The sequence below is a fragment of the Helicoverpa zea genome, chromosome 27, assembly GCF_022581195.2.
Source record: "Helicoverpa zea isolate HzStark_Cry1AcR chromosome 27, ilHelZeax1.1, whole genome shotgun sequence".
NCBI classification, from domain to species: Eukaryota; Metazoa; Arthropoda; class Insecta; order Lepidoptera; family Noctuidae; genus Helicoverpa; species Helicoverpa zea.
Window position 1 is genome coordinate 5,466,300 of NC_061478.1, and position 21,215 is coordinate 5,487,514.

General features: G+C 41.8%; 8 protein-coding genes across 8 annotated transcripts; 3 read left to right on the plus strand and 5 right to left on the minus strand.

Moving 5' to 3' along the window:
- Positions 1–1,194: 1,194 nt before the first annotated feature.
- On the minus strand, positions 1,195–1,873 carry LOC124643468 (chorion class A protein Ld12-like). Its single transcript, XM_047182458.1, has 2 exons — positions 1,806–1,873; positions 1,195–1,686 (listed from the first exon to the last, which is right to left on the minus strand). Exons 1-2 carry the CDS (start codon positions 1,854–1,856, stop codon positions 1,246–1,248), a joined length of 492 nt encoding a protein of 163 aa, XP_047038414.1. The 5' UTR covers positions 1,857–1,873; the 3' UTR covers positions 1,195–1,245.
- Positions 1,874–2,164: 291 nt separating this feature from the next.
- LOC124643471 (chorion class B protein Ld34-like) lies at positions 2,165–6,329 on the plus strand. Its single transcript, XM_047182462.1, has 3 exons — positions 2,165–2,228; positions 2,313–2,831; positions 5,811–6,329. The coding sequence occupies exons 1-3, from the start codon at positions 2,178–2,180 to the stop codon at positions 6,312–6,314; spliced, it is 1,074 nt and encodes a 357-aa protein (XP_047038418.1). The 5' UTR covers positions 2,165–2,177; the 3' UTR covers positions 6,315–6,329.
- On the minus strand, positions 4,689–5,267 carry LOC124643472 (chorion class A protein Ld5-like). The gene is made up of 2 exons (XM_047182463.1): positions 5,217–5,267; positions 4,689–5,139 (listed from the first exon to the last, which is right to left on the minus strand). Exons 1-2 carry the CDS (start codon positions 5,265–5,267, stop codon positions 4,693–4,695), a joined length of 498 nt encoding a protein of 165 aa, XP_047038419.1. The 3' UTR covers positions 4,689–4,692.
- Positions 6,330–8,989: 2,660 nt separating the features above from the next.
- On the minus strand, positions 8,990–9,634 carry LOC124643470 (chorion class A protein Ld2/Ld41-like). The gene is made up of 2 exons (XM_047182461.1): positions 9,561–9,634; positions 8,990–9,449 (listed from the first exon to the last, which is right to left on the minus strand). Exons 1-2 carry the CDS (start codon positions 9,609–9,611, stop codon positions 9,039–9,041), a joined length of 462 nt encoding a protein of 153 aa, XP_047038417.1. The 5' UTR covers positions 9,612–9,634; the 3' UTR covers positions 8,990–9,038.
- A 262-nt stretch (positions 9,635–9,896) lies between these two features.
- LOC124643467 (chorion class B protein Ld34-like) lies at positions 9,897–10,715 on the plus strand. Its single transcript, XM_047182457.1, has 2 exons — positions 9,897–9,979; positions 10,062–10,715. Exons 1-2 carry the CDS (start codon positions 9,929–9,931, stop codon positions 10,650–10,652), a joined length of 642 nt encoding a protein of 213 aa, XP_047038413.1. The 5' UTR covers positions 9,897–9,928; the 3' UTR covers positions 10,653–10,715.
- A 1,702-nt stretch (positions 10,716–12,417) lies between these two features.
- Positions 12,418–13,061, minus strand: LOC124643469 (chorion class A protein Ld12-like). The gene is made up of 2 exons (XM_047182459.1): positions 12,988–13,061; positions 12,418–12,876 (listed from the first exon to the last, which is right to left on the minus strand). The coding sequence occupies exons 1-2, from the start codon at positions 13,036–13,038 to the stop codon at positions 12,436–12,438; spliced, it is 492 nt and encodes a 163-aa protein (XP_047038415.1). The 5' UTR covers positions 13,039–13,061; the 3' UTR covers positions 12,418–12,435.
- A 276-nt stretch (positions 13,062–13,337) lies between these two features.
- Positions 13,338–20,078, plus strand: LOC124643531 (chorion class B protein Ld34-like). The gene is made up of 3 exons (XM_047182543.1): positions 13,338–13,417; positions 13,508–14,026; positions 19,573–20,078. The coding sequence occupies exons 1-3, from the start codon at positions 13,367–13,369 to the stop codon at positions 20,074–20,076; spliced, it is 1,074 nt and encodes a 357-aa protein (XP_047038499.1). The 5' UTR covers positions 13,338–13,366; the 3' UTR covers positions 20,077–20,078.
- Positions 18,394–19,041, minus strand: LOC124643530 (chorion class A protein Ld5-like). The gene is made up of 2 exons (XM_047182542.1): positions 18,977–19,041; positions 18,394–18,861 (listed from the first exon to the last, which is right to left on the minus strand). The coding sequence occupies exons 1-2, from the start codon at positions 19,025–19,027 to the stop codon at positions 18,415–18,417; spliced, it is 498 nt and encodes a 165-aa protein (XP_047038498.1). The 5' UTR covers positions 19,028–19,041; the 3' UTR covers positions 18,394–18,414.
- Positions 20,079–21,215: the final 1,137 nt, after the last annotated feature.

Below are 21,215 nucleotides of genomic sequence, written 5' to 3' on the forward strand. Positions count from 1 at the left end.
TTATTCTGTCCATGAAATAAAACGATGCAATAAACCTGTTGTATTTTTATGATTTCAAACAATTTTCAAACATATGTTTTCTTATTTTTTGCATTCAGTAAGGACTGTGGTGCATGATACAAACTGGCTAAAAATGTGTATGTGTATCCGCATAATATCCTTACAGAGGTTCACATATCACATAGGTTGGTGAAAGGTTTCAAAACGAATAAGTCCAAACACGAATTAGTTGCTATATACTAAGAAGCTACCGTCATTCTTTCGTTACCTCCACTAGAACATGGAGGCAAAACTGAGCGACATGGAAAGGCGATTCAAGGGATTGTAAAATCAAAAGTCAATACTTCTATGTTTTTCGAGAGATGCCGATGCCGAAACAGTTTTGTTTTACAATACAATTATGACAGTAAGACCACACACGTTGTGGCACGAGCCATATAAATAAACAAAGATCAAGTTACTGCAGTTCATTGAAATCGTGCGATGAAATTATTTATGACAATTTATTTGTAGTAGTAGCATTTAACAGTTAAATAATAATTAATAATGTTTTTACATACCAACCTTTGAAACCTAATTTAGGACATCTTTACCCAGAGTTTTTGGTATATCTTTCAGATTTCTTTGCTTTGCGTTGAAAAATACATTTTCTAATGACAGTACGCTCCTGATAGTTTCTATGTCTTGCTGTTAAGACAACTAACACCAAGTTAAAGCTTTTCCTTTAAGTTTCTTTCTTTTAAGTTTAGCCTTTTCCTAAAAAGAAGAAAAAGAAGAAACTAGGCTGGTAGAATGATCGGTTTTCTCTGACTCTGCCTTGCATGGGGTTCGCATTTATGCTGTAATTTGCACAGGGTCTCATATTTCAATTTTTTTTTGTGAAATAATTATCTCGAGTTTTTATGTTGTGTATACACAATAAAAATGTTTATTTTGTTTCCTTCTTATTTCTCTATGTTAGTGAAACGAACTTTTGTCTCTATCAAATCAAAATATTCGGTAGGAATGATATTTATATTACATCTGAGACTGTGATAGAACACCAAAATAGTTTAAGGGTAGTATTGCAGCCACATACACTACGCGAAATTGTTGGCACAGTTTGCGAGATGGGTAAAATTTGAAGTTTTTCATATGTTATGTGCAAAACTTTCAGAGCAGTGTTGGGTTTTTAACAGTAAATAAAAAAGGGAATTATGCTCAAATCATAATGGTTTTATTGTCCACATGACACAAATTGATGTTTCAGCAGTACACGGGAGCAGCGAGAGGAGCGCCGCAGCCGCACGCGCACTGTCCGGAGATGGACACGGAACCAGCAGCAGCCACAGGACCGCTGAAGCTCACAGCGCCCATGATGGGCACCTGTCCATACAGAGCGGTGTTACCGACGACTGGCAGATCACCAGCGACCGCCACGTTGCCTTCACCGGCGCCGCCGTACGTGGCGACTCCAGAGCCGTAACCGGTAGCGCCAGGGTAGGCGAGTCCGTCATAACCCAATCCAGAAGCCAATCCGAAGGGGCCAGCCAGACCAGCACCAGCCAAGCCAGCGCCAGGGTAGGCGAGCCCAGCTAGTCCAGCGCCGTAGCCAAGGCCGGAGCCGCAGGGAGCGGCAGTGGAGAGAGCGGCGGGGGCGATGATGGTGGCAGGTGCGTATGAGCCGAGACACTGGCTGAACACATTCTGCACAAAACATCAAATCCATTGAAATAAAAATGGAGCTATAGGATCAGATGGACCAGTAAAATCCAAAGTTATATCCAAATAGTTGACAATTCAAGTAAATAATGAATTTCACTCACCTGGACCAAGCAGGCTTGGATGCAGAGCAACAGAACAGCGAAGGAAGACATGTTTCAAGTGTGTTCAACGGAAGCTGAAGACTGAATGATGAACTGAAACTGTTGACACATTTTATACCCAGCTCCTAAGCAATGACAACACTTGATAGGCCTGTATTTCGAAATTTCAAAAACGTGACTGAAAATACATTCAAACTTTCTAAGCATGTGTGTGGTAGGCTTATCATTCTTTTGCGTAAGCTTTTCATAAGTTCCACTTACCTAAATACTATTTCGTTTTTATTTGAATTTTATTGATAAGAAAATGGAATATAAAACCAAGGGCAGCGAGACTGAAAATCATTCTAGTGTCAGCACTCGAAGCAAACTATCATGTCTGTCAAGGCTATCCTCATCCTCTGCGCCCAGGCGCTCCTGCTCAAGGTAACACATTTTATTTTCATTTGGATTCTCTTAGACAGTCTTATACTTGCTAAAAGCTAACAAATAATTTGGTTTCATTTCCAGTCGGCGGTGGGTCAGTGCACCAGCCGCGCTGCAATCGCTGACGCCTCTACACTTGCTGCCCCTTGCGGCCTGGCCGCTCCTGCTTGGGCTTACGATGGACTCGCCTACCCTGGTGCTGGCGTGGCAGGCAGAGGTCTGGCTTACAACGGACTGAACGCTGGCCTTGCAGGCAGAGGCCTGGCTTACGATGCAATCTACGCCCCCGCCATGGAGTTCAGCCCCACCAGTGGTGGCGCTCTGCCTGTCTCCAGCGCCTCCGCCATCGCTCCCGTCGGTATCTCCGTAGTGTCCGACAACGTGTATGAGGGTGCTCTGTCCGCGGCTGGTGAGCTGCCGTTCGTGGGTACTGTGGCTATGGAAGGTGTGGTGCCTTCTGCCGGTGCTGGCGCCGTCAACCACGCTTGCGGTAATGGCAGAAACGCCATGATCAGCGAGACTACTGGTTTCGGTGCTGCTGGTGCTTATGGTGCTGGCTTGGGAGCCATCAGCCCTGCTGCTGGTTTTGGAGCTGCTGCCTATGGAGCTGGAATTGGTTCAGGTCTTGGTCTCCGCAGTGGTATTGCTGGCAGAGGCTGCGGCTGTCGCAACTAAGAACTTGCCAAGAAGGCAAATACCATTCTGCAAAACAATAAAATGTTCACGCAAACGAAAAGTGCCTATTCATTATTTTCTACTATTCCCACATATTTTTAAAGAGTTGACAATCCAGAGAAATCTAAAGTTACACTAGTCCCAAGAATTCTTGAATAAATGTTAGTTCTTACGAGTCCTGCTTATAATATTGCTTTTTATAAAGTTACTCGTCGTATAGTATTATTTAAGCCACACATGATGTGGCACGAGCATTCAACATACACAAAGATCACGTTACTGCAATTTATTCATCATTCAGCACGATGTAATTTTTGCTGATTGAACGTTACATCAGATTTAGGGTCCGTTCAGACAGACCGGCTCGGAGAGAAGAGCAAATTCTTCACACGTTAAAAAATCAAGTACTTAGTATTTGAAGTAAGGTTTATTTTTGCATATGCACTGCTTTTGTCATTAAAAATGCTCGAAGGCGCTCGGTGTGAAATAATAAGAGGAGCCGACCGGACCCGATCGCGTACTTTTTCTTGACGTTTGGTTCCGTTTGCATACTCTTTAATGCTCGCGCAGCCGATCGGCTCCGGTCTGTGTGAAAAGAAAAATGCGCGCCGATGCTCTCCGACCCGGTCTGTTTGAACGGACCCTTAGAGTACCTGTACAATATAAACTTTTAGTCGGCCGATAGTTTGTTTGAGCGCATAAATCAGAACAAAGATGAATGGTTGTACGCACATTACAAAGATCAGGTATTAAGCGAAAACATGGAATCACGATTTTCTTAAAAAAAATGAGCCCAGAGCCAATGAGCCCAGAACTCAATCATTTCTTCTTTATATGAAAAGAGTCCTGTACCCTGCAGTGGGACAGTAAGAAGGCTGATAATGATGAACAATGGAGATTGCAGAGAATTAAGGGAACTGCCGAATGGTAGAAAGGAACCTCGTGTTTGGGATCGTTTTTTTTTCAAATTGACGAAAATACGTATTAGGGCAAGATGAGTTTAGATTGGCTGGTGAACAATGAAGATAAAAAACAACTTAGGAAATTCTTACAGGTTTTAACAACTACCTATTTAACTCAATAATTCGTAACGATAAGATATGTGAAAGGATGTAGAATTAAAACACTTCTTCTTTCTTTCGTTACTTGTAAATCTTTTTCTCATTCTATCCGGGACATTATCACAGCCTTTTTTATCGTCCCTGTGATGGGCATAGGTCTCCTATCACACGAAGAAGTATTGAGAGTAAGTCACCACGCTGGTTCAATGTGGGTTATATTCCGACTTTAGAGTCCAGGTCTCTTTCACATGTTTTCCTTCATATTTTAATAAGCTATTGATATCTAAGGTAATACCTACATAGAAAGTACACAAACTTTGAAAACTTGCATTGGTACATGTCTGACCTCGAATTTAACCCACATGAGGCCACCTCGACAACCGAGACATATTAGAACTAAATTATGTACTTTTTGTAATTTAATATTATAAACACAGAATCCAGAATATCCCCCAGCCGCTCACTCTTGTCATGTATGCTCTTGTCGAAATCCAAAGAACCTATGCTACGAATACGCTTGGTCGTGACGGTGAGATAGTCATTTCTCTAATACAAGTACCTACTGCTGTAGCCGTACAGTTGAAGATGAAGCCAACTTCATAAAAGATAGGACTGGCCCATTCTTAATAAGGGTATAATGCGATTTGGAATTTTTGTTTTAACTAACAACAGTAACAAAACTAAATACGGTCACACAAAATCATTTATTTAGTTAGTAGTAACATTGTCTAGTAGAGGTAAGTGTTGTAGGGGGTGTTGCAGCCGCAAGCGCATTGGCCAGAGATAGACACGGCACCAGCAGCAGCCACATCACCTCCGAAGCCCACAGAGCCCATGATGGGCACCTGTCCATACAGAGCGGTATTACCGGCGACTGGCAGCTCACCAGCGACCGCCACGTTGCCTTCACCGGCGCCGCCGTACGCGACGACTCCAGAGCCGTAACCGGCAGCGCCAGGGTAGGCGAGTCCGTCATAACCCAAACCAGAAGCCAATCCGTAGGAGCCAGCCAGACCAGCACCAGCCAAGCCGAAAGGAGAAGCCAAACCAGAGGCCAGACCACAAGGAGCGGTTAATCCGTAAGGAGCTGCCAGGGCAGGAGCGGCCAGACCATAGGGACCAGCGTACGTGGCGTCAGCAACCGCCGCGCGGCTGGTGCACTGGCTGAACACAGACTGGAACAATAAAATAATGTATCAGAAGACGTGTATTCAAACCCGATGAAATTAAAAATTATTGCACTATTTCTCACCTGGACCAAACAAGCTTGGATGCAGAGGAATACGACAGCGAAGGGAGACATGTTTGATGTTTTTGTTCAACGAGGAGCTGAAGACTGAATGATGAACTGCATCCGTACCTGCGCTTTTATATTTGACACCTCATCGTTATCAGTTGACCTCACGTTTTCATTTTGTAACTTCAAAGAAATATTTAATAGGCTCTGTTAATTAGTGTTGTGTACAATTAATATAATGCTTATCAGCTTTCACAAGCTTTACAAATAAAACTTACCTAAATACTACTAAATTTTCTTTGAACTTGAACGATAAGAATGTCGACTATAAAACCAGCTGTAGTTACACAGATCATCATTCTCGTGTTAGCACTCAAAGCAATCTAACATGTCTGTCAAGGCTGTCCTCATCCTCTGCGCCCAGGCGCTCCTGCTCAAGGTAAGACATTTTACTTTGATTTAGTTTACTTTTGACTTTCCGATATTTGCTGAAGCTAACACGTAACTCTATTTAATTTCCAGTCGGCGGTGGGTCAGTGCACCAGCCGCGCTGCAGTCGCTGACGCCTCTGCACTTGCTGCCCCTTGCGGCCTGGCCGCTCCTGCTTGGGCTTACGATGGACTCGCCTACCCTGGTGCTGGCTTGGCAGGTACAGGTCTGGCTTACAATGGACTGAACGCTGGCCTTGCAGGCAGAGGCCTGGCTTACGATGCAATCTACACCCCCGCCATGGAGTTCAGCCCCACCAGTGGCGGCGCTCTGCCTGTCTCCAGCGCCTCCGCCATCGCTCCCGTCGGTATCTCCGTAGTGTCCGACAACGTGTATGAGGGTGTTCTGTCCGCGGCTGGTGAGCTGCCGTTCGTGGGTACTGTGGCTATGGAAGGTGTGGTGCCTTCTGCCGGTGCTGGCGCCGTCAACCACGCCTGCGGCAATGGCAGAAACGCCATGATCAGCGAGACTACTGGTTTCGGTGCTGCTGGTGCTTATGGTGCTGGCTTGGGAGCCATCAGCCCTGCTGCTGGTTTTGGAGCTGCTGCCTATGGAGCTGGAATTGGTCCAGGTCTCGGTCTCCGCAGTGGTATTGCTGGCACAGGCTGTGGCTGCCGCAACTAAGAACTTATTGGAACACAAAACAACAACAAAAATTCCCTCGATGAAATAAAACGATGCAATAAACCTGTTGTCTTTTTATGATCTGAATCAATTTTCAAACATAAGTTTTCTTATTTTTGCAGTCAGTAAGGACTGTGGTGCATGATACAAACTGGCTAAAAATGTGTATGTGTTACATCCGCGTAATATCCTTACATAGGTTCACATATCAATAGGTTGGTGAAAGGTTTCAAAACGAATAATATGTCCAAATACTAGGTAGTTGCCATAAACTGCTAAGAAGTTCCCATCACTCTTTCGTTACCTCCACTATCGAATATGGAGGCAAAACTGAGCGACATGGAAAGGCGATTCAGGGGATTGTAAAATCAAAAGCCAATACCTATATATGTTTCGAGAGATGCCCATGAATTCTTTGAGATTAGATTCTGACTTGATGATCAAGGGACCGCATGCTGAGAATACATTTTTAGGTCTTCCTAAACACTTCTATTTTGAAAAGAGTGTATATGGAGTTTCTATCCGGTTCTTCTACATAAGACCCACTTTTTGGAACCTTACACCTAACTATTGACGTTTCTTAAGCATCTGTATGAAATGAACCCTTTGACTTTGCTTTCTTAAAGGTCTTGGAGTATTCAGAACAGATGACAAAAAAAGTTTTGTTTGACACTGAGACCACACCAAATCGCGCGATGAAATTATTGTGGTGATAGCAATATATATTTATTAGTAGTAGCATTTAATTAAATAATGGCTAATAGAGTTTTGGTACTTTATGTAGAAATCTTTGAAGACTTATCTACTTACAAGCATGAGAGTTTTTGGTATATCTTTCAGATATTTCTTCGATTTGCGGAATGACAGTTTCTCTGAATGTTCTGCTGTTAAGACATCTAACACTGACTCAAGCACTATCTACTATATTAGCTTTTCCCAAAAAATAATACATGCCTAATGGAATGATCGGTTGTCGCTGAACACCAGGTCCGGGACTGTACTTCGCATGGGGTTCGCATTTATGCTGAGTGAGCTGCCGTTTGCACAGGTTGGCATATTTCTAATTAATATTTTTTTTTGTGAAATAATTGTCTTGATTGTTTATTTATTTATACAACAACATCATCACTATGGTCCGTATTACAGAAGGCTACTCAAGTACAGTTTGATCTCGAATCACCTGATCATAGTTTAAATATAGAATCTGCACTTGAGGGTTGTTCTTATTTCAGTACAATACTTAAACTGTACTCAGCTGAATCGAGATTCAAATCGCGCCTCAAGCAGAGAATATGGATTGTCTATGCATCAGCCTGTTTTCGTTTACATTTTATTTTTTTCGCCAACTCTGTTACAACTTACGCAAAATAAAAATTTAGTTATACATCTAATTATTAATGAAATCATGATTGAAAGAAAACATAGGCTTTTTAATTGTAGGTTTTATTTAAATATGCCATTTTTACGCCTTGAAAATGTGTTGAATGATACATATAGCAGATGGTTGTAATATCTAAAATTACAAATACGAGCGTGTTCGTAGAATGGAATGCTTTCCGAGTGTATCGTATCTGTGGTAGTGGAGATTGACACTTGACAGTTACAGTTATAATTTAATATTTTGGTTATTTAAAATGACTTCAAGAAAGAAAACAAATAGTTTATTAGAGAAATTTACTTATCGAAATATTAAAAGAATTTTAAGGTACCTACCTATCGTGGAATGTAAGAAAATCGATAATGTGGACAGTTTAATGGAAATTAATAAAGCCCATGCTGTTGATTCTCCAACACAAGAATTGAAGAGATATCTCTGCAAACGAGCCTAGAGCAACTTTTTTTGTGATTATTTTAGTGTTTTGTTTATTTATAATTGTTTTATAGTCATTTTAAGTTTGAATTAATAAAAAATATGAATATTTTTACATAGTCTTTTATTGATAGAAAAACAAGTGTGTTTAATCATTTATAATAGTATTTTTACATATACCTATACATCTCTGAGATATCTGAGAGGAACGCTGAAGTTCAACCTTCTGTTCGAATCATCGATAGGAAAAATATTATCATAATAATCAATTTCTTCAAAAATATCAATTTTTTGTTCGTATTTTAATTTTAACTTCCTATTCAACAACAAATTATTTGCTAGACTGACAAGGAAATCTCTGCTCAAGCGTGGTGTCGACCACACTTGCGTGATTATAGTTCAAATCTCTACTTAAACTGTAATCTACAACTGAGTAATGATCTACACTCGGCTGAACTATGATCACCGAATCTATGCTTGAGGAGCATTCTAAAATTAAATCTCAACTCAAATCTAGTTTTAAACAGAGATCAGGACTTGAGTAGCCTTCTGTAATACGGACCTATGTGTTGTGTATTCACCTATTGTATGTACACATATTTTTTTCTTTTTATTTCCTTCTTATTTATCTATCTAGTGATACGAACTATTGTCTCTATCAAATCGAAAAATTCGGTAGATATGATATTTATTTTACGTCTAAGAATAGAATTCGAGAATATTTTAAGGGTAGTGTTGCAGTCACATACACTACGCGAAGCTTTTTGCCTAGTTTGCGAGACAGGAAAAATTTAAAGATTTTCATATGTTATGTGCAAAACTTTCAGAGCAATGTTGGGTTTTAACAGTGAAGAGAAAAGATAAGTATGCTCAAATCATAATCGTTTATTGTCCACATAAAACAAATTGCTATTTCAGCAGTACACGGGAGTAGCGAGAGGAGCGCCGCAGCCGCACGCGCACTGTCCGGAGATGGACACAGAACCAGCAGCAGCCACAGGACCGCTGAAGCTCACAGCGCCCATGATGGGCACCTGTCCATACAGAGCGGTGGTACCGGCGACTGGCAGCTCACCAGCGACCGCCACGTTGCCTTCACCGGCGCCGCCGTACGCGGCGACTCCAGAGCCGTAACCGGCAGCGCCAGAAGCCAATCCGAAGGGGCCAGCCAGACCAGCACCAGCCAAGCCAGCAGCAGGGTAGGCGAGCCCAGCTAGTCCAGCGCCGTAGCCAAGACCGGAGCCGCAGGGAGCGGCGGTGGAGAGAGCGGCGGGGGCGATGATGGTGGCAGGTGCGTATGAGCCGAGACACTGGCTGAATACATTCTGTACGAATAGGAAAATCCATTGAAATAAAAAACGCAGCTACAGCATCAGATATAACAGTAAAATCAAAAGAATAGTTGACTTTTTAAGAAAACAATTAATTTCACTCACCTGGACCAAGCAAGCTTGGATGCAGAGCAACAGAACAGTGAAGGAAGACATGTTTCAAGTGTGTTCAACGGAAGCTGAAGACTGAATGATGAACTGAAAATGTTAACACATTTTATACTCAACGCCTAAACAATGACAACACTTGATAGGCCTTTATTTTGAAATTTAAAAAACGTGACTGAAAATACACACACACGTTGCTTTGTTAGTAAATAGTAGTCTGCACAAGTTTGTGATTGCACAAGTTTTTGATAAATAATAATACTTACCTAAATATTTTTCTTGGAAATTGATAAGAATATGGAGTATAAAACCAACAGCAGCAACACTGAATATCATTCTAGTGTCAGCACTCGAAGCAAACTATTATGTCTGTCAAGGCTATCCTCATCCTCTGCGCCCAGGCGCTCCTGCTCAAGGTAACACATTTTACTGAATTGATTTAGTTTTTTTGACGGTCTAATATTTGCCAAAGCTAACATTATTCTATTTAATTTTCAGTCGGCGGTGGGTCAGTGCACCAGCCGCGCTGCAGTCGCTGACGCCTCTGCACTTGCTGCCCCTTGCGGCCTGGCCGCTCCTGCTTGGGCTTACGATGGACTCGCCTACCCTGGTGCTGGCTTGGCAGGCAGAGGTCTGGCTTACAACGGACTGAACGCTGGCCTTGCAGGCAGAGGCCTGGCTTACGATGCAATCTACGCCCCCGCCATGGAGTTCAGCCCCACCAGTGGCGGCGCTCTGCCTGTCTCCAGCGCCTCCGCCATCGCTCCCGTCGGTATCTCCGTAGTGTCCGACAACGTGTATGAGGGTGTTCTGTCCGCGGCTGGTGAGCTGCCGTTCGTGGGTACTGTGGCTATGGAAGGTGTGGTGCCTTCTGCCGGTGCTGGCGCCGTTAACCACGCCTGCGGTAATGGCAGAAACGCCATGATCAGCGAGACTACTGGTTTCGGTGCTGCTAGTGCTTATGGTGCTGGCTTGGGAGCTATCAGCCCTGCTGCTGGTTTTGGAGCTGCTGCCTATGGAGCTGGAATTGGTTCAGGTCTCGGTCTCCGCAGTGGTATTGCTGGCACAGGCTGTGGCTGCCGCAACTAAGAACTTATTGGAACACAAAACAACAACAAAAATTCCTTCGATGAAATAAAACGATGCAATAAACCTGTTGTCTTTTTATGATCTGAATCAATTTTCAAACATAAGTTTTCTTATTTTTGCAGTCAGTAAGGACTGTGGTGCATGATACAAACTGGCTAAAAATGTGTATGTGTTACATCCGCGTAATATCCTTACATAGGTTCACATATCAATAGGTTGGTGAAAGGTTTCAAAACGAATAATATGTCCAAACACTAGGTAGTTGCCATAAACTGCTAAGAAGTTCCCATCACTCTTTCGTTACCTCCACTATCGAATATGGAGGCAAAACTGAGCGACATGGAAAGGCGATTCAGGGGATTGTAAAATCAAAAGCCAATACCTCTATATGTTTCGAGAGATGCCCATGAATTCTTTGAGATTAGATTCTGACTTGATGATCAAGGGACCGCATGCTGAGAATACATTTTTCCAAACATCAAAACAAGGATATGTTTAGGTCTTCCTAAACACTTCTATTTTGAATAGAGTGTATATGGAGTTTCTATCCGGTTCTTCTCCATAAGACCCACTTTTTGGAACCTTACACTTAACTATTGACGTTTCTTAAGCATCTGTATGAAATGAACCCTTTGACTTTGTTTTCTTAAAGGTCTTGGAGTATTCAGAACAGATGACAAAAACAGTTTTGTTTTACAATACAATTATGACACTGAGACCACACCAAATCGCGCGATGAAATTATTGTGGTGATAGCAATATATATTTATTAGTAGTAGCATTTAATTAAATAATGGCTAATAGAGTTTTGGTACTTGATGTAGAAATCTTTGTAGACTTATCTACTTACAAGCATGAGAGTTTTTGGTATATCTTTCAGATATTTCTTCGATTTGCGTTGACGAATACGTTTTCTCATGACAACACGCTCCGGAATGACAGTTTCTCTGAATGTTCTGCTGTTATAGTTCGGCCATTCAGAGAATGCGTTCCTGACACGTCGCGATTGAACTGACGACGTAATAACATTCATTGATTATTGATATAATAATGTTGTTTTAATGCTCCTCAATTGTTAAAACGGTAAACAACCAGCAAAAATATTTTTATCGTAACTGCAACGCCATTGCAAAGTTACGTCGTCAGTTCAATCGCGACGTGTCAGGAACGCATTCTCTGAATGGCCGAACTATAAGACATCTAACACTGACTCAAGCACTATCTGCTATATTAGCCTTTCCCAAAAAAGAATATATGCCTAATGGAATGATCGGTTGTCGCTGAACACCAGGTCCGGGACTGTACTTCGCATGGGGTTCGCATTTATGCTGAGTGAGCTGCCGTTTGCACAGGTTGGCATATTTCTCATTAATATTTTTTTTGTGAAATAATTGTCTTGATTGTTTATTCATTTATACAACAACATCATCACTATGTGTTATGTATTCACCTATTGTATGTACACATATTTTTTTGTTTTATTTCCTTCTTATATATCTATCTAGTGATACGAACTATTGTCTCTATCAAATCGAAAAATTCGGTAGATATGATATTTATTTTACGTCTTAGAATAGAATTCGAGAATATTTTAAGGGTAGTGTTGCAGTCACATACACTACGCGAAGCTTTTTGCCTAGTTTGCGAGACAGGAAAAAATTTAAAGATTTTCATATGTTATGTACAAAACTTTCAGAGCAGTGTTGGGTTTTAACAGTAAATAGAAAAGATAAGTATGCTCAAATCATAATCGTTTATTGTCCACATAAAACAAATCGCTGTTTCAGCAGTACACGGGAGTAGTGAGAGGAGCACCGCAGCCGCACGCGCACTGTCCGGAGATAGACACGGAACCAGCAGCAGCTACAGGACCGCTGAAGCTCACAGCACCCATGATGGGCACCTGTCCATACAGAGCGGTGGTACCGGCGACTGGCAGCTCACCAGCGACCGCCACGTTGCCTTCACCGGCGCCGCCGTACGCGGCGACTCCAGAGCCGTAACCGGCAGCGCCAGGGTAGGCGAGTCCGTCATAACCCAAACCAGAAGCCAATCCGAAGGGGCCAGCCAGACCAGCACCAGCCAAGCCAGCAGCAGGGTAGGCGAGCCCAGCTAGTCCAGCGCCGTAGCCAAGACCGGAGCCGCAGGGAGCGGCGGTGGAGAGAGCGGCGGGGGCAATGATGGTGGCAGGTGCGTATGAGCCGAGACACTGGCTGAACACATTCTGTACGAACAAGAAAATCCATTGAAATAAAAAATGGAGCTACAGCATCAGATAGACCAGTAAAATCAAAAGAATAGTTGACAATTGAAGAAAACAATTAATTTCATTCACCTGGACCAAGCAAGCTTGGATGCACAGCAACAGAACAGTGAAGGAAGACATGTTTCAAGTGTGTTCAATGGAAGCTGAAGACTGAATGATGAACTCAAAATGTTGACGCTTTTTATACTCAACGCCTATATAAACACTGACAAATACTTGATAGGTCTAGATTTCGAAATTTGAAAAACGTGACTGAAAATACATTTAAACTTTCTAAGCATGTATGTAGTAGGCTTATCATTCTTGCATAAGCTTTTCATAAGTTCCACTTACCTAAATACTATTTAATTTTTATTTGTATTTACCTAATAGATAAGAATATGGAGTATAAAATCAACGGCAACAAGACCGAAAATCACTCTTGTGTCAGCACTCGAAGCAAACTATCATGTCTGTCAAGGCTATCCTCATCCTCTGCGCCCAGGCGCTCCTGCTCAAGGTAAGACATTTTATTTTGATTTGGTTTCTCTTAGACAGTCTTATAATAGCTAAAGCTAATACATAACGTTTAATGTGGTTTAATTTCCAGTCGGCGGTGGGTCAGTGCACCAGCCGCGCTGCAGTCGCTGACGCCTCTGCACTTGCTGCCCCTTGCGGCCTGGCCGCTCCTGCTTGGGCTTACGATGGACTCGCCTACCCTGGTGCTGGCTTGGCAGGCACAGGTCTGGCTTACAACGGACTGAACGCTGGCCTTGCAGGCAGAGGCCTGGCTTACGATGCAATCTACGCCCCCGCCATGGAGTTCAGCCCCACCAGTGGCGGCGCTCTGCCTGTCTCCAGCGCCTCCGCCATCGCTCCCGTCGGTATCTCCGTAGTGTCCGACAACGTGTATGAGGGTGTTCTGTCCGCGGCTGGTGAGTTGCCGTTCGTGGGTACTGTGGCTATGGAAGGTGTGGTGCCTTCTGCCGGTGCTGGCGCCGTCAACCACGCCTGCGGTAATGGCAGAAACGCTATGATCAGCGAGACTACTGGTTTCGGTGCTGCTGGTGCTTATGGTGCTGGCTTGGGAGCCATCAGCCCTGCTGCTGGTTTTGGAGCTGCTGCCTATGGAGCTGGAATTGGTTCAGGACTCGGTCTCCGCAGCGGTATTGCTGGCAGAGGCTGTGGCTGCTGGAACTAAATATGTCACCTTCAATTATGACTGATCGAATAGTCTGCGACTAAAACAGCTTAATAAAAGGAAAAACAAACAAAAATCACTTTTTTATTGTTTTAAAGTTTTTATCCACTTAAACTTATTGCCAGTATTTTGGGCAAAGTCCTATAATAATTATGATGCTGATTTTATTTTGATTACACATATTTATAAATAATTTAAAAAATCAATGCAACTTTTCTAACTTTGTGTGTACTTTCTAAGTATATATCTTGGACACCAATTATTGTATTTCGGATAGCACGTTAAACTATAGGTCCCAGCTGTCAGTGAACATCGTCGTAACGGGTTGTCAAAAGCCAGTAAGCCTTACAACCAGTCTTACCAAGGGGTGTTGGGTTACCCGGGTAACTGGGTTGAGGTGGTCAGACAGGGCAGTCGCTCCTTGTAAAACACTGGTACTCAGCTACATCCGGTAAGACTGGACTGGCCAACATAGTTGGGAAAGGGCTCGGAAGATGATGATACTTTTATATAAAAAATCAGGTCTTATCTAAATGCGAGTTTGTGCTAAGTTGAGGTACTCTCGCTTGGTCGTCACAATTTTCACATAATGGATTAGCACTGTAATTGACCCTACACAGTACCTACACTAACTATATATTTGTGCCAGATTTAGAATTTTAATCACCAATGCAAAAACAACACCTTGACAGCACCACTACAGCAAACACAAGACAGTATGAATACTCGTCTAAATTGTGTTTATTTAGAATATTAAAAATAAAACCAGCCAAGTGCGAGTCGGACTCGCGCAGCGAGGGTTCCGTACAAATCCTGTATAGATAAAAAGTGAGTTTCGCGCCAACCGTTAAGTTTAGAACAATCTTAGTTATGGTAATTTCGTGAGAGTCAAAATAGTTAATATTTTTTATTTTATAATATAACTAAAATAGTAGGCCAGTACCTTGTAAAAGTTATTTTATTAAAGTTATTTATATACAACATTTTATAGTCATCATTCAGAAATTTGATTGAAAATAACTAATTATGTCTAAAGGTCATTGGGCATATCTGACCCGCTTTGTAGTGGCGGACATGAATCAAAGTAGTTTTAAATCGTGGAGAATGGTATGACGTTTCTTTGAATATAATATTTTATTAAAATTCCATGGAGACGAATGTCCAGGATCGTTTGAAAAATATAAAAGACAAGCAGTTTCAGAGGATTGTACAGGTTGCAATGCTAGTTTTTATTGTTAAAGAATTTTCATAAAGAAGGAAGATGCCAATTCGGATGACCAGGATCTGATGAGGATCTGGAAACCCTGAGAAATCGAGGGCAACTCTTGAATATTGTAGGCACGCATCGAGTCATAACCAGACATGTGAGTGTATTTTTGAGGGTACTGGTAAACAGTGAAGGTTTGGAGCTGATTTGATTATGGAGACTACAGAGAGTCGAGGGAACTCCTGAACGGTATGTTGCAACTACCACGTGTTTGGGTTTATTTTATTCGGATTGGCGAAGACTTTCCACATATATAGGTTTGACTGCCATTGTGGGATCGATAGCAAAGATCAGATATAGTTATGGGAACTCCTTTACAATTTATAACGTAACCTTGTGTTGGAGCTTATTTTATTTTAGGTGACGAGAATTCACTACTAACTTGGGTTAAAGCAGCCATTGCAGGAATGGGATCTTTTATTTTTGAGGGATTAATCACCTAACGAGCCCCAGTTTCAGGTTTTTTTCGAAACCGCCTGACGACTTGTAGCTGTCGAATTGTAACAACGACCTCTAGAGAGTAGGATTCGGGGCTGCTGGCTTTACGTTTCTAGAGCCTTGACAAAAGTATTCTGTCCCTTTCTTTGTTTTATAAAGTCGGCTTTATTTTGTAGCATTTTACAAACAAATCCAACTTCAAACATATAAAAAAGCAACAAGAAAACAAAAGCAAGAAAGAAATTAAAAAGATGTTAGGTGCATCGGTCTAGAAGTCGGTGTCTAGAGGATGCATCTATATTTATTTAACCACCGAGATCTAGACCGATGCATATAAACAGTTTTCTTGTTGTTTTTAGAAGTAGTTTTTTTTTTTTTGTAAAAAGTTTTTATTTTTAACTTTTGTGAAAAGTTCTCGTCAATACGAATAATATAAACACGACGTAACTAAAAACATACCGTTAAGGAGTTCTCTCGACTTTCTCACGTCTCCATCATCAGGTAAGCTCTAAACCTTCCCTGTTTTATAGTATCACCAGACATACATCTGAGAATCAAGTTTAAATCCTATGCATGCCTACAATTTCTGATAGTTGCCCTCGATTTCTCAGGATTTCCATCATCAGATCCTGACCTGATGACAATGGAAATAAACGGCGAGTATACTCTTTCACTACAAAGAAATGATTTCTCAAATCCGTCAAACGTGGTCGTTTAAATTCCCCATTGAAATGAGGAAAATATTTGATGTTTACACCTGATTTTCTCTAGATTCCCATGGTTCACATTGATGAGACTAATGCCATAGTAAATCAGAGCCTTAATCATTATACTGTGCTATATTTCGTTCGTATCCGCCGTGGGTATGGTTTCCATACTAAGGTGCCCAATGACCTTTGAATGATTTAAAATTTTTCACAGTTTAGAGGCCATTATATTTAAGAAGTGTTTGCTATGAATTTCACTTTTTATCAAAACTTTAATATCTCTACGCGTTCATGTGGAAAAGGGTAAGTAGTAAGTTTATAATTATTAAAAAAATATTTTATGTCATGTAAGCAAAAATAATATTATTTTAATATTTTATGTTACTTCAAATTTATCATTTTCGTAATTTTTCCTTTATCTGTACTATATTATAACGTTGCTTCGTGCCGAATTTCAAGATTCTGAGTTCACGGGAAGTACCTTGTAGGTTTTGATTCCCTAGCGTGTGACGGAAATTCGTCTAAGGTGTCGGTAAAACTGCTGTATCTTTTGATCGCGTTAACTTAGAAGTTTGATTTTTTCATTGCTTAAAGGGACAATAGACCTAGGTATTTGGTATAAATTTCAATTTGGTACCTTTATTCATTCGTGAGAAATAAGGTAGTAAGTTTCATTTTATTAAAATATTTTTATTATATTATATAACAAAAAAAATGTGATTTTCGCAATTTTTCCTATATTTGCATTATATGACAATGCTTCATGCCAAATTTCAAGATTCTGAGTTTACGGGAAGTACCCTGTAGGTTTTGATTCCTTTGCGAGTGTCGAAAATTTGTTGAAAATATCGACATAATCGGTTGTATCTTTTGATTGGCTTGGCTTAGAAGTTTGATATTTTCACAGCTTAAAGGGACAATAGACCCGAGTATTTCATGTGAATTTCAGCTTGATACGTTCACGCGTTCTTATGATAAAGGGTCTTGACAGACAGACAGACAGACGGACAACAAAGTGATCCTATAAGGGTTCCGTTTTTTCCTTTCGAGGTACGGAACCCTAAAAAAAAATATAAACAATATTTTAATGCGTATCGGTACAATATCTGACCAGTGGAAAGGTTAAGAAAAAAATACCAAATCACTTAATATGGCCATCAATCTCAACATACAGTACAGATGAAAATTCTGCCAAAATTGTGCACAGTTTGTACATTATATAATCAGTTATTAAAACTTCATTATTATTTTTTCTAAATAAAATCGAATACCTTTCAAAACGCTGACGATCTTTATACCAAGTTTTTTCCAACACAAGGTAACAATTTTCTCTGAAATCCAAATATGGAATACGCTCTCACGCCACTCTAACCCTTTAGATTCTAGTAATACATTCCAGTCACTAAAAACCTATTCAACCAAATATGAAGTCTGAAAACCATGTTCTTCTTAGGTGCCTGCTAATTTTGCAAAAGTTTTATGAAGGAAATACATAAGGGGAGGATATAAGGGAGTACTTGAGGAAGTAAATAAGGTAGTACATAGCGAGAGTTCGTAAAAGTGTATATACATTAGGTATTACTTAAGGAAATACATGATGGAGTCAATAGGGAGGAGTAATTACAAAGGAGAAATGAGTGTGACGTCAAAAGAAAATTTGAGTAGTGACGTGCGTCACCACGGTAGATCATCAGCGATTTTGGCTTCTGATTAACCACATTTACATAGATACTATTTTTGGAAAATAATTATTAGTTTGTTCTCCTAATCCTTGACTTATGTAAAGCGGTGCTTCAAATAAATAATCTGTACAGGAATGAGAAAAAAATATGAAAAAAACAAGAACTGATTTGCTATTCAAATTGGCTTTATTCTTAGTTTTTAATATTGAATCCAATCGCTGTCTAATATAAGTAAGTGTTGTAGGGGGTGTTGCAGCCGCAAGCACATTGACCGGAGATAGACACGGCACCAGCAGCAGCCACGTCACCTCCGAAGCCTACAGAGCCCATGATGGGCACCTGTCCATACAGAGCGGTGTTACCGGCGACTGGCAGCTCACCAGCGACCGCCACGTTGCCTTCACCGGCGCCGCCGTACGCGGCCACTCCAGAGCCGTAACCGGCAGCGCCAGGGTAGGCGAGTCCGTCATAACCCAAACCAGAAGCCAATCCGAAGGGGCCAGCCAGACCAGCACCAGCCAAGCCGAAAGGAGATGCCAAACCAGAGGCCAGACCACAAGGAGCGGCTAATCCGTAAGGAGCTGCCAGGGCAGGAGCGGCCAGACCATAGGGACCAGCGTACGTGGCGTCAGCAACCGCAGCGCGACTGGTGCACTGGCTGAACACAGACTGGAACAATGTTATAATAATATATTAGACGATCGGTACTCAAACCTGACTAAATTATAAATGTGTACAAGTCATGCAAATGTGTTATCCAAAATTATGTAGCACTTTTTCTCACCTGGACCAAGCAAGCTTGGATGCAGAGGAACACGACAGCGAAGAGAGACATGTTTGATGTTTGTGTTCAACGAGGAGCTGAAGACTGAATGATGAACTGCATCCGTACCCGCGCTTTTATACTTGACACTTAATCGTTATCAGCTGAACTCACGTTTTCATTTTGTAACTTCAAAGAAATATTTAATAGGCTGTGTTAATTACTATTGTGTACAATTAATATTATGCTTATCAGCTTTCACAAGCTTTACATAAATCACACTTACCTTAATACTACTTAATTTTCTAAGAAGTTGGACGATAAGAATGTCGACTATAAAACCAGCTGCAGTTTCACAGATCATCATTCTTGTGTCAACACTCGAAGCAAACTATCATGTCTGTCAAGGCTATCCTCATCCTCTGCGCCCAGGCGCTCCTGCTCAAGGTAACACATTTTACTTTGATTTAGTTTACTTTTGACTTTCCTATACTTGCTGAAGCTAACACGTAACTCAATTTAATTTACAGTCGGCGGTGGGTCAGTGCACCAGCCGCACTGCAGTCGCTGACGCCTCTGCACTTGCTGCCCCTTGCGGCCTGGCCGCTCCTGCTTGGGCTTACGATGGACTCGCCTACCCTGGTGCTGGCTTGGCAGGCACAGGTCTGGCTTACAATGGACTGAACGCTGGCCTTGCAGGCAGAGGCCTGGCTTACGATGCAATCTACGCCCCCGCCATGGAGTTCAGCCCCACCAGTGGCGGCGCTCTGCCTGTCTCCAGCGCCTCCGCCATCGCTCCCGTCGGTATCTCCGTAGTGTCCGACAACGTGTATGAGGGTGTTCTGTCCGCGGCTGGTGAGCTGCCGTTCGTAGGTACTGTGGCTATGGAAGGTGTGGTGCCTTCTGCCGGTGCTGGCGCCGTCAACCACGCCTGCGGTAATGGCAGAAACGCCATGATCAGCGAGACTACTGGTTTCGGTGCTGCTGGTGCTTATGGTGCTGGCTTGGGAGCCATCAGCCCTGCTGCTGGTTTTGGAGCTGCTACCTATGGAGCTGGAATTGGTTCAGGTCTCGGTCTCCGCAGTGGTATTGCTGGCAGAGGCTGTGGCTGCTGGAACTAAGAACTTGTTGGGAACACACAACGGATGTTTTTAACCTTGAGACGAAATAAATTACCATGGATATAATATGTTGTTTTTAATACTCCAAGAATTGTCTTTTTGGGTCAGTAGTAATGTTGCAAACTGGCATAAATTCGTAAATCGGTGGTGCTGTTGCCCCTGTTGTCCCGGTGACCTTACCTACCCCGCGTACCTCGCCGCACCAGCTCTCGGCTACCTCGGTGGATGTGCAGACAACTCAGGCTATGCTTATTGGTTTAGCTACTACTTATTTGACTAGTTAACATGAAATGGAATGCCATATAGAAACAACAGTTGTTTTTATGTTTACCGTTCTATTCATCAACTTTGACTACCAATAAAACCTTAAGTTATCAATGTTATGATAAAGGAAGAAGCAGAACAATATGCTACATAGAGCTATTTCTTAACATCGTCGTCATCATTTGAACCGCAACATATGTGTCTACTGCTGGTTCTACCAAAGTTCACCACTTATATTGGTCTTTGTCAACTTAACGTATGAAGACGTAAATATGTCCATGAACTTCTATATAACAAGGAAAGATCTGACGCAGCGTTATCGTCGATGACATAAATATTTGACACGTCCGTCATCACGTGTCGAGTTTATTATATAACTTCGTACGTGCTCAAATTAACGATGTTGCTTTATTACATTAAGTGCCGATATACAAAATAAAGACACATATTAGGTAAAATTAAAAATGTATCAATCAAAAGTCACGGAAGAGGTCGGTTTAGTCAGCCGCTCGGTCAGATCGATCATAAGGTTAGGCAACTCTTGGTGTGGTCGTTCGGCGGATTTTGGCCATCTCGTGATGACGACTTCATTAGTTTTTTCGGAAGGCAAGATTAACTGGTGGATCCCTGCCGTTATTTGAATATTTTGCTTTAAAATTTTACAGAAGCCAGTCAACCAGTCAGGCCAAGGTATATCGGATTACACGGGTAACTGGGTTGAGTTTTTCAGTTAGGCAGTAGCTTCATGTAAATCACTGGTATTTAAGTGCATCCGGTAAGACTGGAAGCCGACCTCAATATTGTTGGGAAAAGAGTCGGCAGATTCAATGAACCAAAAGTCAAAACCTTAAGTTCTGATATGGGTGAGGGTGGTA